We start from the raw sequence: 15,097 nt of genomic DNA on the forward strand, positions 1-15,097 counted from the left end.
ACGGTGTTCCAAATTGATCTAGATCAATTTCTAGGGGGATGATGTAAAATAAAAAAAATGTACAAAATTGATAAATGATAAATGACCTCCCAATTACTTCAGAATTAGCAGTTCTTTGAAATTTTTAATCAATAATTGGAAAAAAATGCCGAAATTCAATCCACTAATTTTGAAAATATCTTCAGTACACCCTGCTACATACACAACTTGGACACATTTTGACAGCGGCATCAAACGTTTTCCAAAGTTTGTTGTGGTGGGCTGTAGAAGCAACTACAGAGTTTGTATCGGTTTGTTCTAAAACCGTAAATTTCCGCACGATGCCGAAATATTACTGTGACTATTGTGACACCTACCTAACGCACGATTCGCCCAGCGTCCGGAAGACACACTGCACCGGCCGCAAGCACAAGGATAATGTGAAATTCTACTACCAGAAATGGATGGAGGAGCAGGCGCAGCATCTCATCGATGCGACGACGGCAGCGTACAAAGCTGGCAAGATTGCCTCGAACCCGTTCACTACTGGGCCACCGAAACCGAACATTTCCATTCCTCCGCCGACGATGAACTTGCCGCCCAGGCCGGGCATCATTCCCGGCATGCCGGCGGGAGCACCGCCACTGCTGATGGGACCGAACGGACCACTGCCGCCACCGATGATGGGAATGCGTCCTCCGCCGATGATGGTACCGACGATGGGTATGCCACCGATGGGATTAGGGATGCGACCACCGGTAATGAGTACCGCACCGCCACAGCTTAACCCGAAAAGCTAAGCCTTGATTTATTGCCGTATTTACTACGTTCTTCTTCCGTAAGGTTTATTTGTGTATCAATAGAAAATACGAAAATATAACAAATATGTGTGCAGATAAGACGAATCTAATGGATCGTGTTTTGAAGTACGATATAACGAGGAAAATAACTCAAAATCCAAAAAAAGTTGTTTAGTACTGATTGACAGAATTTGGTAAAACTATTAATAATGGTCATATACGCATCTGAGACATGGACCATGTTTGAACACACGAAACCCTTTTAGCCGCGTTCGTGAGAAAGATGCTCACAAGGATGTTTGGTCGCGTATGCGTCGAAGGACAATGGTGAAGCCGTTACAATGATGAGCTGTACAACGATTTTACTGTCGTACAGCGGATGAGACTCGAGAGGCTCCGGCGGGAAGGTCATGTTATGAGTATAACACCGGACGACCAGAATGAGTCCGGAATACAGGATTCTTTGTCGATGCCGTTTGAGTGAGAGCGGTTGTAGCGCATGATAGGCAAGTATTCTAGAAATACCGTCCAATTCATCAACTAGAAGAAGAATCGAACTAACCGACCATTAATTAATTGCTAAATATTTCAATGCTTTATTTTGAATCGCTTCGTTTAAATATGTCTCATTCAATAATGTAACAATTATAGATTGGGATGATGCTCCTGAACACTGATCGATAGCTGTTTGTAAAACCTTCTTCCTACTATTCCTCCCAAATGGGGGATGCCGCCTATGTCGCGTTGCCGGAATGCAACAAACCACACCAAACCTAAACGGGAGGGCAATTAGGTGTAAATGCATACGATAAGCCTTAAATGCTATATAGCCTTGATATGAAACTACATTCCAATATGTTTAGTTCCACGTGCCTCTTTTGCAAGATGTAATACTTTGATTTTCGTTTTAGTTCTCCTAATGATATCTCAAGCGATCGAATTTATGTAGCGCTCTCTACAAACGGGTTGGATTTGGATAATTGAAGAAATTTTGAATCGGCACTGGAACCGTAGCAAGATTCGGGGCATATTACTTAATCTCTTTAGCCGTTGGCAATGCCCTAGCGAAGCATGCGCTCTGTCGCACAATCCTATAAGCAAAATTTTACTTTTCTACTACGACCTATCGAAATCATTGCTTTATTGCTCTCAAACAAGACTGGCTATCACCGCTTGAAGTAGGGACAGAGTTCAAGCTAAAAGTCTCGCAAGCCTTATTTTTTCCTCCAAAGCACCCGATACGGTGGGAAAACAATATGCATCCTCATCGTTCTTGGCTTACCGTGTATAGAAAAGGGAAACACATACAATAGCGAAAGAAAGTCATTTTTGTAAAAACAATTTCTCAACAGAAGAAAAGCTTCCATTGAAACGAAGCCCGCGAAAAGGGGGGGTTTTGCACGATCCTTCGCCAAAATATAAATATCTAAACAACAGTTGAACGAATAAACACGTGAAATAAATTAGAATAAATAAGGATAAATATGAGAATTCCGCTCTCATTTCGAAGACGCACGCTAAAAAGAAACAGCGTACACATATTTAAGCTACCTAAAGAAGGGGTTCGTTTTTGTGAGAGGTGGATAGTATTGAGGTGAAGGCGAGGGCCGTCTACCCGCTGAAAACAGCGAACCGTCTTAAAGGGCCGTTTCGAGAGCTGCCGACGCCATCGTCTGCTTGGCGGTGGTGGCGTGTATATCTTCCCCAGTCGCACCTTGGTCCCGTGCAATCAGTTTCGCCGCCATGTCCTTCACCAGCTTACCACCACGTGGCCCATCGGATGTGGAAAAGCCGGCAAACGATTTGGCCAACCGTGGTATCTCACCGCGCATGAAATTGTTTTCGTCCTCTTTGAGGAAAATGTTCTCCTTAAAGCTACTGATCGATTCCTCCACTTCCGGTTCCGGTCCCTTGGCAAGCGTGGGACGTGTGGTGGGTTCCCTCTCGACCGATTTCCTACCATCCGTGGGCAATATGTCTTCCTCACTGTTCGCTTCCGGTATGGCGGTGGAGATGACACCCGTGCGCATATTATTGTAGCGCCAGTTGGAACGGGCCGCACCTCCCTTACCTCCACCACCCTTCGTTGGGGATCCACCATATCCGCCCTGCTGTGCTATCCGCCGGTAGCTGTACATTTTCGGCGAGGCAGACATATCCAGGATCGCCATATTGGCCGCGGGAGATGAGTTCGGTTGTTCTTTCGGGCGCGTCGCGGCCGTTTCCTTGCTCTTCTTCAATAGCTCCACGGCCGACATTTTAGAACCGGGACTCGCGTGTGACTTAGTGCCGTGGGCTAGCAGTAGCTTCTTGAAATCCATTAAGCTTGTTTTGGGTGTCCCGAGCCGATCCGAGCATGTCTTCGGCACTTCTACGCTGTTCGACGCCCAACTGTGTCGGCCCCTCGGTGCCTGCGGTTCCAGCATTTCGCGCGGTGTCGAACGACCCGAATGTACCGGCGAGTTACCCAACGACCGAACGTTGGTGGACGTGGACAGCAGCAGCTTATGGTGCAGTGGCCCCATCACATCATCCTCCTTCGAGGGCGTTGACGTACGGAATGGGTTCGTTTGGCAAGGTTTGATTGGCGACAGTTCACTCTGTTCGGCCAGTATCGTCCGCAGGCTGCGATCCATCGGTCTCGGCACGACGCTCCTACCGACGGCCAACGGCGAGGGTTTCAGTTTGTTTGGAACCGCGTACAGACTGTTCGGATCGGGCGTGTCCGGCACGAGTGGACTGGCCGGTGGGCTTGCGAAACTTCCCGCCAGCAGGGCGCGCGGTGCTTCGTAATCCTGCAACCCGCCTGCCCGGTACGTGCGCGCATATTCCGGCCGGTTCGGTAGCGTGGCAAGGTTCCGCTGGACGGTTAGCTTGTCCGGATACCAGTTCCTAATGCTAGAACGGTCCAGTGAGTGAGCACCTGTAAAAAAAGAAGCAGTAGAGGCGAGTTCCATAATTACTTCAGGGATGAGCTGACGGTAAGGTGAGCTCGTACGGTGCCAGATGAAGGATGATGTTACTACTGTGTGGGGTTGGTGAGTGTTTGTGTGTGATTGAACTACGTGAAAAAAGTGAAAGTGCAGTAAAGAGAACAGAAACAAAGAATGAAGCACACAAAAAAACGCGCGAAACTCACACGGCACAAACGTATCGATTAGTCACTGAGCAAAAGAGCAACGTTAGGTTAACTTCGAAACACAGAACACGAACATTGTTTCATCAAAAGTTTATTGTAAAAAGCAATTAATCGCACGTAAATAGTAAGTAAAACCTGCCCACGGCGTAAATATGAAAACTCGTTTTTGTACCATTTGTAAGAATACTTTGAAAGAAAAACAAAAACACTGTGTTTATTCTGCATCCCACCAGAAGGAGTCGCGGTTTGTTTTTTTTTCTTCTCGCGCAAAGCCTCTCCAGAATTCATTCGCGTAAACTATCGTTAAAAACAATCAGTGTGGTGTGTTAATGCGTTTTTTTTTTAAAGAAGCCTGATTATGTACACTTACATGTAGCTATGGCGAAGGGCCATTTTGTTAGACCACATTGATAAAAACGAAACGTAATAAGGAAGCAAGCAACAGTAATTACAGAACGGCACCAAAATGGCGTTGCGATTTTTGTGCGTGTTTGTTATCTGGTATCGCCTACTTGCCCTGTGTACCTTGTCGCCCGTTTGCCTGACACAACAACGCTCTGTCAACGGTAATGTGCATACGGGTGATTGCGTAGGAGGCCTACTGCGGTGCATAAAATTCGTGTACACGGAAGCGCAATGGCAGCTTACCTTCGGGATACAGTTTTGCATGGCCTACTGCTGACGCTGCTCCCGTTGACGCCTGATAGGCTGCAATCGGTGCAGCACCGTAGTACGGTGGAGCACCCGCGTCAGTCATATCGGGGCCGTACGGGGAGAAGGAGTGCATGCTGGCCAGTTCACGGGTTTCCCGCCGGATTGGCGGCTGTACGGGTTGCTGCTGTTTGGCACTGTTGGGGAGAATCGTTGCCACGAGTGTTTTCTTCGGCGGTTCCAACAATACACTGGACGCGAGCGACGACGGTCCGATACGGGGTGTACCGTACCGTGCGGAAACAAGGGGACGCTTCAGTTGTCGCACCGTGGGAAGTATTGCTGATGGTGCTGCTACTACTGGTACACCGTCGACAGCAACCACCACTGGGTTCGTTGTACTCACTGTTCCACCACCATCGCCACCTGCGTACTGCTGCTGGTGCTGTTCCTGCTGTGGATGCTGTAGCACGACGTGCGGTTGTTTACATTGCGCTTCGCGTGACGACACATCCTTTACGCATGGTCCGGGAGCGAACGTTGTGTGGGCACCCTTCCGTCGCTTCAAGCTGTCAGATGAGAAAATTACTCGCCCGTTTGCATCCAGCTTCACACGCGCAGCACCCTTCAGCGCAGCGTGCCGCGTACCGCACCCGGCCGTACCAGCGACTGTACCGCTTCCGGCGCCATCTTGACCCGATTGTAGCAGCGCACTAGCGTCGCCGTCGGTACCGCTCTCCGGTGCGCCTTTGGTCGCATCCACCGCCAGGAAGTTAGCGCTCTCACACTTGATATTGCAGGGCAGCTCGTTGAGCGACACATATTCGGTTTCTTCGTTCAAGTTGCCGGACAGTACCGTGGCCAAATTACGGCGCACCGTCAGCTCGTTCGGTGTTTTACGCCCCTTGGAAATCTCGACGTACTCGCCTTCGCCCTCTTCCGTCGGGGCGCCCGTTCCGAGCACCGGCTTGGATGCTGCAATCCCACCAGTGCCATCTTCCTTGGTGGGTGACTTCTTCAAATGTGGCAATGCGCCCTTAATTCTATCGAACACGTTGTTCAGTGGCAGAAGCGAATGTTTGCGGAAATCTTTCGGTTTCTTCAGCTCGAACGAGGCAGACTCGGTTAGCGGGGGTCGTCGCTTGTTGCCACTACCCTTGTCGGTCGGTTTACCACCGATTGTCTTCGCACCGGATGTGCCAGTCTGTGGTTGCTGCGACTGCTCATCGTCACTGTTCGTTGGGGTGATGATGCACATGGAAGGAATGCGGCTCGTGTTAATGGTTGTCTTCACTTTCAGTCTTTCAGTACGCTCCACGCACTCCACGTCGGACGACTCGGAGTGTTCGGGTTCGGCAGTAGGGGGTAGCTTGCCACCCTCACCGGGCGCTGCCCCACTCGACGTTTGGTGCTGCAGCTCTTGTGCGGCCGTTACCTTCGGTGCATTTCCATCCGCCACATCGAGCCGATTGTTATTCTCCTGCCGTAGGATCTTTAGCACCTCTTTCTGGATCAGTACACCGTTGCGTTTGATCGTACCGGTACTGTCCAGCGTACTGCCGAGCGTACTGCTTGAGTAGCTCCGTTCCAGTGTGCCATTGCTGGCGGTGCTGTTGCTACGGTTCAGCTTCGTCAGGGAGCTCTTGCGCTCGGGGATCTTGGGTAAGTTGGAGGCACTTGCACTAACGTTCTTGTCACCTTCCGCCAGCACCGTACAGATCGTACCCGCCGAGCTGGTGGTCGTTGACGTCGATCCCTTCCCATACACATCGTAATCGGACACAACGGTCGTGTTGCCGGAGCTGGAGAATGATGTGATGCTGGACAGAGCCGTTGTCGATTGGAGCGGTGTCATGGGTTCTTCCTCTTTGAGTGTTTTCAACCCAGAATCCACGTGGAACGAAGTGTAGTAACCCTCCGTATCGCACGAGTACACTGAGCTAGTCTCACCGCCCTCATCGTGATAATCAAACGTCTGCAGATCGGGCGTGATCGTTCCCTCGCTGGTGACGCTACTCGATGCCGACGTGTTGAAGAATCGTCTTCTGCTAACGATCGAGCTCGGCGGTGCACTCGAGCTGATCGGGTTGCTGTGGTTCAACGACGTGCTCGAAGCACTCGATTTGGGATGTGTGTTGGTCGTGGTGATCTCGCTACCGATCGACGTCCTGCCGGACTCGGAGCTTGCACTCCAGTTCCCACTGGACGAGTGCGGTTCGTCCCGATTGCCAAGCGCTGTACGGCGCTGTCGCCGAATCGTGGACGTTTCCCTCAACTTCACCGGATTGATCGAGGCGGGCAGGTATGTCGTGCCGCCCAGGATGCCGGTCGAGCTGCGTTCCGACGATGAGTAAGACGGCTTTCGGTCGTGCGAAAGGCGTTTCTCCCTGTCGGAGCCCCGGCGCCGGCTACCGCCGATGCTGGGTTGACGCGCGAGCGTGGTATCGTGGATATTGAAGTCGTCAATGTCCTGATCCTTGTCGCGGTGGCTCGCCGACTCGCGGTTGATCATCCGCAGCCGGTTCATGCCCCACTGCTTCAGCGAGTTGAAGTGTGACATCTTGTTGAAGCTCTTGGCCCACTCGGCCGAGAAGGACGGTTCCTTGCGCAGCAGATCGCCCGACTTGCTGCGAATGGCTGGCATTAGTTCGCCGAAATCGCACGCCGAATGCTCGTCAGCGACACCGCTGTCTGGTTCACTGTGAAAAAAACATAATCGAAAGTAATGAAATCGTCAAGAACGGCGATGAAACTTCAGCATTATGGGGTGACCGGTTGTGTAGTGTGAGATATTTTAATTTTTTCTTCAAATTTATAGATATTTTGCAGGATAAACCGCCATCCCATAATGCTGAAAAAAAAAAACACTTAATGCTATAGCGCAATGTCAGCGGACAAGATTGCCGAGTTAGATGCAAATTGCTCTGTTAAAATGCAACACTTAACAAAACCCAGCAACAAACAACATCGGAAGATCACACAAACAAAAGGCGCAAACTTTACATAAATACACAACAGCGGTACAATCGGATAAGTTCGATTGTGCGACAAATTAGAAACAATGTGTGTGTGGGCATGAGAAAAGGCCAAACGACGATACGAATGTCCTGATCGTTCGGTTGCGTATGGAATCGAGCATCGTACCCCTTGTTGATAACCTCCGCAATTTCCCGCTGATCTGAGCTGGCGATTGTGTTGCGTCTTTTGCCCCGTGGTCGCCGTAACCGCGATCGCCGCCTAACCGTGTCCTCTTCCGGCTTGGTATCGTCCTTCTTGGCACGCGTCACCGTATAGCACACCAATGACTTCCGCGTCGACGACATACGATCGAACGCCCGTCCGGAGGTATCGATTTTGATTGTTTCCGCTGGGAATCTGTGCGATGGGGGAGAGATAGAGCGGACAATGTAAACAGGAAGTGAATGCGGGGGCGTGCACACTCAATGTCCCGCTAAGGTAAACACATACTTTGAGGCCAAAATACGGCATTGCTCTGTTGGGGATGGCAGCAGGTGATCGACACGATCATCGCCACTGCCGCTGCTGGTGACCGTTTCCGCCAGTGTCGTGATGGCATCGACATCCGTTTCGTCGGCCATGTTGGATGTCGTTGGTGCGTCGGTCAGATCGGACGGCGTCGTACATGATTCGGTTATGTGCGGTAGGACGGAATTGTTATTGGACGCTATCTTAACGGAGCACGCTACACCGGTAGTGACGTCGCCGATTGCCTCCGACGATGTCCATTTGCGTAGGTCTTGTACGGCAGTAGGCTGCAGTATTAAAGGGGTTGAAGAAATTCGTGAGTTTATAAAACAGTTCATTTTAGTACTGCACTGTATATTATGTTAGGTGAATGTGTGTACTCGGTAATGGCATTAACGATCTTGTGATGCGGTGTGCGGTTCAGATCTAATCTTATCTGCCAAAGAGCAAGAAAGACTGATTTTCCGGCTACGTAGTATAAATAATTATAGTATAGGCTAATATATAGAAGAACCAAGACCATCTATTGGATCGTTAAACCTTAAAGTGAAGGATTTATTAGATAAGGATCTCCCGAAATCGATACAAAATCAAAAATGTTGATCCTGTCAAAAATGTTCCTGAAGATGTTGATTTATCGATCGTCGAACTGACTGAGCCGAGAAAACTTATCCCCAGAGCATGTCCAAATTTTTCTATGATCATTTTGATGATGCCAAAGTTCAGAAGTGATTCTTAATGTAAATGCCCTAGTCATTCGCCAGAAATTCGTGACGTAGAAGTTGGCAGAGATTGAACGTTGTAGAACGAAATAGAAGACAACGGCCATAGCCCAAGTGGCCTTTTTGGCGAACACGTCAACGCCATTACTCCATCTCAAATAGGACCTACCACGCCTCTTCTGTCCATGTGGAGGACGGCTTGAAACAGACTTTACGGGCTGGCTTGTCCGGTGTCATTCTCGTGACGTGCCCCAGCCCACTGGAGCCTGGTAAGTCTAGTCCGCAGTAAGTTCGCGTATCTCAACATCAATCGGTCGTTGTCGGAACTAACCTTTGACACAAGATAGGTGAATTTTGGACGACTTCGAAAGTGCGATCACCTTCTGCGTAAGTTAGGATTTTAGGAAATACAGTTTAGAAACTTTTAAACCAAAGAGTTTCGAAATATTCTCTTCGAAAAGTGCTGTAAAGGATAGTTAGTTATGCTATAGATGTTGAGATATAAAGTACAAACATTCTCAGAGCTCTCGAAGAAACAATCCCTCGAAAGAATGATGCTGTGTAAAGAGATGCGTAGAACGAGCTATTTGTTTAATCAGTAGTTTCTCAAAACATTGTAACGTGAAGTAATAACATGACACGTCAATTTCTGTCAATTGCCCATCCAATTGAAGCAGGAAAAATGGGAAGGTGGGAATATACATTTCAAGATGCAAAGTGATAGCCAAACACGCCAGTCAATGGCAAATCAAACAACGTCTCCCTCAATCGGTCTGCCATCTGTTTACACAACACTTGGTCAAGCGTGTTTGTCTATCGATAGCGACACCGGGTTCCCACTCCACCACTCGCCCAAACGCAGTTCGCCGCGCATTGAGGAGGTAACATCAATCAACAAGAGCACTGATACAGATTAGATTGTGCCGTGGTGCATTGCGTGCGGAGATGCGGGGCTCCGCAAGTGTCGGGGAAAGATGGCTATCGGGTTGCCGAACTGAGAGCAGCCCAGCACAAGGAAAAGCCAAAAGAAAGACGGAAAAGGGGGTTGTAAACCAACGTAAATAAATACGGTCTCTGTGGTCAAAAAGTGTAGGTCTACCACCAATCGCCCTCATGCGCGGTATGCTTTGATTCCGGACATGACCCTGATTCCGGCCTCATTACCGGCGGCCACTAATGAAGACCTTCGCCAGAGATACACACACACACACACATGTGCGGGAAGAATTCTTTACACCGGTAACGTGATACATACCAGACTGACTTCGATGTCCGCCATGTCGACATTGTGGGCCCGGGCGTTGCGCCGCTGCCGACTTAACACCGGGGTGCAGATGAACGCTTCCGTGCTGTTTCCGGCAATGTTGCCCATGATGCGGTCCATCTCGGCGATCGTTGCGACCGGCGTTTTGGCGGCCGCCTCGTACAGCTCCCGCACCGTGTCGGACCGGCTGGCCACGGTGAACAGTGCCGTGTCCACATGGTACTTCGTCGCGTAGTGGTCCTTTATTTGCACGAACGTATCGAGGTCACTTTCCGCTGGGAAGGAGCAACGGGAACCATAATTAAAAGGCGTGAGGAAGGAAAATTATCGAAGCGGCAAGCGAAAGCAAATTAGTGTGCGGCGAGTTGCGAGTTGACCGACGCGTGTGTCTTGCGGGTGATGTGGACAAATGATACCCAACGAGACCGAACCAGAGCGATCGTGGCAGGAGATTTCACACGTAACCGCTAGGGCGCCGAGTAACCCCGAGCCCACCGTACGCAGTTCCCTCCCCGTCCGCATCCGATGCTAATTCGCTTTTACTTTTGTCCGGCGGTCTTGGCGAGGCCGATGCAAGCGCATGGGAAGTACCGGGTTTGGTGGATTGTTTTACGCCGTGCTGATAATTAATGCCGGTGCTGCTCTAAATAGCCACACGCTGGTTCCCCTGACAGCCCTTGACACGGAAACCCGCCGGTAGTTGATTAGATAGAGGCCCGGCCGAAAGGTAGCTGCTCGGAACTTAAAAATACAACCATTTCGAATGTGTAAATTAGGGGACCTCAGCTTTGTATGCGCCGCTTTTGATAAGCGGAGCTGTGCTGGCTGTTGATACCGGTCGTAACATAATTGAAAATTAGTGCAACATGCCACCGTCACCGTTTCCACCTGGCACTTGTCGACGGCCACAAGCTGGGACGGAATAGTGCCGGCTGCCAGCGTGTGTATGTGTGGGCCGCAGGAGAAGATGGTGTTACGGTTGCATTGTTAGCGAATCCATTGTTGTCTCGTCAGATGGCAAATGGCAATGTCAAATTTAATTTCACTTCCGCTCGAAACTTGCCAGCCGGAGGAGGATCGAGGATGAAATGATCAAAAGAGAGGCAAAATCAAGCGATGACACAAACGCGCGTGAAAGATCTCCCAGCGGGAGCGGGACATTAAATACCGCGACTGCCGAGCGACACAACCTCGGCTCGGCGGAAGTCCTGACCATGCACGGCATTCATAATAATCATGCTGCACGACGATTCGGTGGCCATGTTAGGTACGTGGTTTTGTGTTGTTGCTCTCGATTTAAATAACAAACGGAAGATTTCTTTTCGACCTCAAAGCACCGGCCCCCGGGAAAAGGGTCCGGCTGGAGGGAGAGAGCAAACGTGCGGCGTGCGCACGCAGCGCAGAGAACGGCGCAGCATTACTACAGGGCCCAGGAGCGACCGACCATCTGTCGGAGGTTTTGGGAAGGGTAGGTTGGCGAATGAATGGTGTACGGATAGTCCATGGGGTTGCCAAGGGGTTTTTTTTTTCTTCAAACGATGCCTGTATGTGAGCTTTATGGGAACGATCCGGTACCGGTCGGCATGGTGATGATGATTGCAGGTAGAGCCACGGCATGGACCGGAGAAGAGGTTGAGAATGCGAGGAGCGCACCGTAACACCGCATATCGCTCCAGAGGTGTCAAACGATGCAAGGAGTTAATGAACGTTTATGGTAAAAAAAATAATGTTTTGATAAAATTCTCTTGCAGCGATTTAAGGGGATTGCAGTAGAGAAACCTTTTTGATAATTTAAAAATTTTGTAACTTATTATTTTGCAATCTATTGGAGATAAATTTTCTCCGCCATTTTCGGCTTTTCGACTTTATTTAACTGTAATTGGGTAGTGGACGAGGTTGGTGATTAATACTCCAAATATAAATATTCTCTCAGTCGTAATTTAGTCTTATGGATCCGGCTATGAAAGTAATATTAAAGTGATCAGCACTTTATTTCCTTATTGTTATTATTTTACTGTTGATTAAATGCTCCAAATACGTGCTTCTTACTAGGTACTTTCACTCAGAAGCTCGTTAAAAAGGTTATTTTGGGATGTTTTAACACTACCGTACCAGTTATTTTGACTGTGAACCGCTTCATTTTCATCACATTAATTTTTGGGATTAAACAATTTTAGCATAGCTGATGGCTGACTTTTTGCAGTATGTAGTGAAAACCATATAAATACATATTTCAGGTCTTCGAGTTTTTTTGTGAAGTGATCATCTATGAAAAACGCTTGAAACGCTTAGTAGCTCTAGTGTTAAAAGAGAACACACATAAAAATACTTTTCATGTGAAATGAGTAGAGTTTTCGTTCGAAAGAATGTTCCTTTTAGGGTAGGTAAAAAGATACGTGAAAATTAGTACTTAAAAACGTACAAAAAATACATTTCAACTTGCCTTTTAGTGGAGTTCCTTAAAAACTTTATTAGTTGTACTTGCTGACTTTTCGTCAAAAAACATTCGATTTTAATAATAAACATTCACAGGCCGATAAAATGTAAAAGATTTGTGAAACATTCAACCTATGACAAAATGGCAGACGTTTACAATTGGAAAAGAGATTTTTTTGCTTTTTTGATTTTTTTGAAATTAATTAATGGAAATTTAAATTGAACATTAAAAGCACATGACCAGTATTAATAAATTGTATGCTTGCTGTAAATTTCGAGTCTATAGGTTCAAAAATCTTCTAAGATTTCTGGATTGTATTGTTGTTTTGAGAGAAACACGTGTAAAAAGAGTGATAAAAAACATCGAACATTGAATATGAACGCAAAGCGATGTATTAATACACTCGACTTTGTCATTACATTGCAGTTTAGAGCAAATTAAATATAATAATATCTTAAACATATCACAAAAACTGGGCAAAAAACTGTTGCCTTAAATTATTGTTTTAAATTAAAGGCAACTATTAATAGAAGTGGCGTTCATGTTTAATGTAAACACAGTGTTAATGATTTAAACATAAAACCCGTTCTGCATCTGATCTAGACCAGATCTGACATACATACGGAGAGTTGATTGTTTCAACTATTCTTTATGACTTCTTTTCTTAAGTCTCTTGATTGCCGATTCATAGCGACTTTGTCTGCTGACCAACTGTGACTCAATAAATTACCCTTAAGTGGACAGTTAGTCAGCCAGTGGACGAGGTTAAACATTGGTGCACTATCAAAAAAGCAAAGTACATTCGCTGTATATTCATTTTAATGCTTTTCGCGCTGTACGACATCGCGAATGCTTACGATGCTGTTTTAAATGTACACTTCCTTCCTACGCAGGAGCACTGTTCGATGGAGAATTTCGAACACACGACACCCAATTGCACTACACCCTCGATATATCGGTTTAAGTGCGACCAGAGCTGTTCGTTAACCCGTTGCAAGTTTATCACGGAACAGGTTTCTACACCCCTGCCAGCAGCATCGTCGCTTTAGCGCAAAGATTTAACGCCGATACCGAATGATGGACGGGTTTTGCGCGACCCAAACACGCGTGTTTTGTTTTTCCCTCGTATTGGTGTGTCCAGCATCAAACCGTGTCGGCGGGTAAAGGTGTGCGAGCGGTTCACGCCAAACGTACACCACTACAGGTAGAGGCAAAACGAGTTGCGCACCGACTCATGCCCGTTTGCTGCCTCTTTTTTCCCATTCCATCGCGAACCAGCCAACCAACCGACGCGAGCATCATTGCATGGAGGAGCACGGTCCCGCCGGTCGCCACTATCCCCACCGCACCCGGCAACCGACCCTTAGATCAGTCGCGCCGAGCATTCCAAGGCGAACTGTACAGCGTTGAAGACGATCGTTTCTTCCCTCGTTTCCAAAAGGGCACTGCTTGCAAGAAGACGCCCGACCCACGATTGGTAATGATTTTGAAATTGGTGCACAGACGACGGAGAAGGAGGGGCGCGCTTACCGAAAAATGGTCGCAAATGGGAATGCTCCGGTGACAACTCCGGACCGTGCTCGTAACGGCCGACAGCAGCCAACAGCAGGCGCTCGTAAAGATGCTGCAAACAACAGGCAGCAGCAGCTGCTGCTGCCATTCCCCGACGTCGAAACCCCGACGCACGGGTTTTTAAGATGCCAACGATGCATTCTGGGCGATGTGCGCTTTCGCTCCCTTCGCCCCGTGTGCCAGAGCACCTAAAAAAGGGGCTCGTCTGTGCAGCGCGAAGAGAGGAAGCCAGTTGTCTATCTGCTTTTCTCTTCCGGCAACGTTTATTTGCTGTCGGTACTGGGAACCCGCTAGGGCTGGCAAGCGGGCCTTGTGCCGGGATCTTTACATTACGTCACGTAATCTCTGCCCAGTGTATGGCTTTAACCATTATTGGGATGTTGGAGATTTTCTTTCGCCACCATGTAACTGCTTGAAAGCAAGGAAAGCGGAACAGAGAATAATCAGAAGGGCCCGGAACAGCCGGAAAGCAAATGGCTCTAAGTAGTTGGGTCCCGCGAGTTCTTGTTGGTCGGAGAATCTGGTTTGCGTCGATCGCCACAGATGGAGTTAATGGGTTATTGATTTAAACCATACACATATGTGCGCCTGTTTCATGGACGGGGAGATGCCTAAGCCAATTTGATTAAGCATGTTCGGACGCTGTAATCTTCAGTTACAGCTCTCCAACATCGATCCCAGCGGGTTTGGTGGGAATTCTCGATCGTATGGTACGGGGCAGAGCACACCAGATGTATACTTACGGACTGTGACCTGCTTCGGGTCGAACTGTTCCACCTTCTGGGACAGCCGGTCGATGCGCTGCTTGATGCCAAGCGACCGCTCGTTGACGCTGGACAGCTCCTCGTGCAGCTCGGTGAAGATCTGGTTGGAGATGAACACGAGCGAAGCGAGCTGACGCAGGGCGTTGCTGAGCGTGACGTTGGTCAGCGCCTCGAACTCATTGTCCGCCACCGGGATGGTCGGGGCGGCCGCGTACGGCTGCAGTGCCAACTTGGACGAGCGGGCGATGTACTTCGGGGTTACGACACGCTTCACGAACGGCAT

The 15,097-nt window shown here is 48.6% G+C and overlaps 2 protein-coding genes across 2 annotated transcripts; one reads left to right on the forward strand and one right to left on the reverse strand.

The window, feature by feature from the left end:
- Window positions 1-320: 320 nt before the first annotated feature.
- Window positions 321-779, forward strand: LOC128709984 (U1 small nuclear ribonucleoprotein C). Its single transcript, XM_053805023.1, has one exon. It carries the CDS (start codon window positions 321-323, stop codon window positions 777-779), a length of 459 nt encoding a protein of 152 aa, XP_053660998.1.
- Window positions 780-2,416: 1,637 nt separating this feature from the next.
- Window positions 2,417-15,097, reverse strand: LOC128709983 (uncharacterized). The gene is made up of 6 exons (XM_053805022.1): window positions 14,794-15,097; window positions 10,033-10,316; window positions 8,038-8,342; window positions 7,714-7,944; window positions 4,567-7,268; window positions 2,417-3,702 (listed from the first exon to the last, which is right to left on the reverse strand). Exons 1-6 carry the CDS (start codon window positions 15,095-15,097, stop codon window positions 2,417-2,419), a joined length of 5,112 nt encoding a protein of 1,703 aa, XP_053660997.1.

Source organism: Anopheles marshallii, chromosome 2, assembly GCF_943734725.1.
Source record: "Anopheles marshallii chromosome 2, idAnoMarsDA_429_01, whole genome shotgun sequence".
NCBI classification, from domain to species: Eukaryota; Metazoa; Arthropoda; class Insecta; order Diptera; family Culicidae; genus Anopheles; species Anopheles marshallii.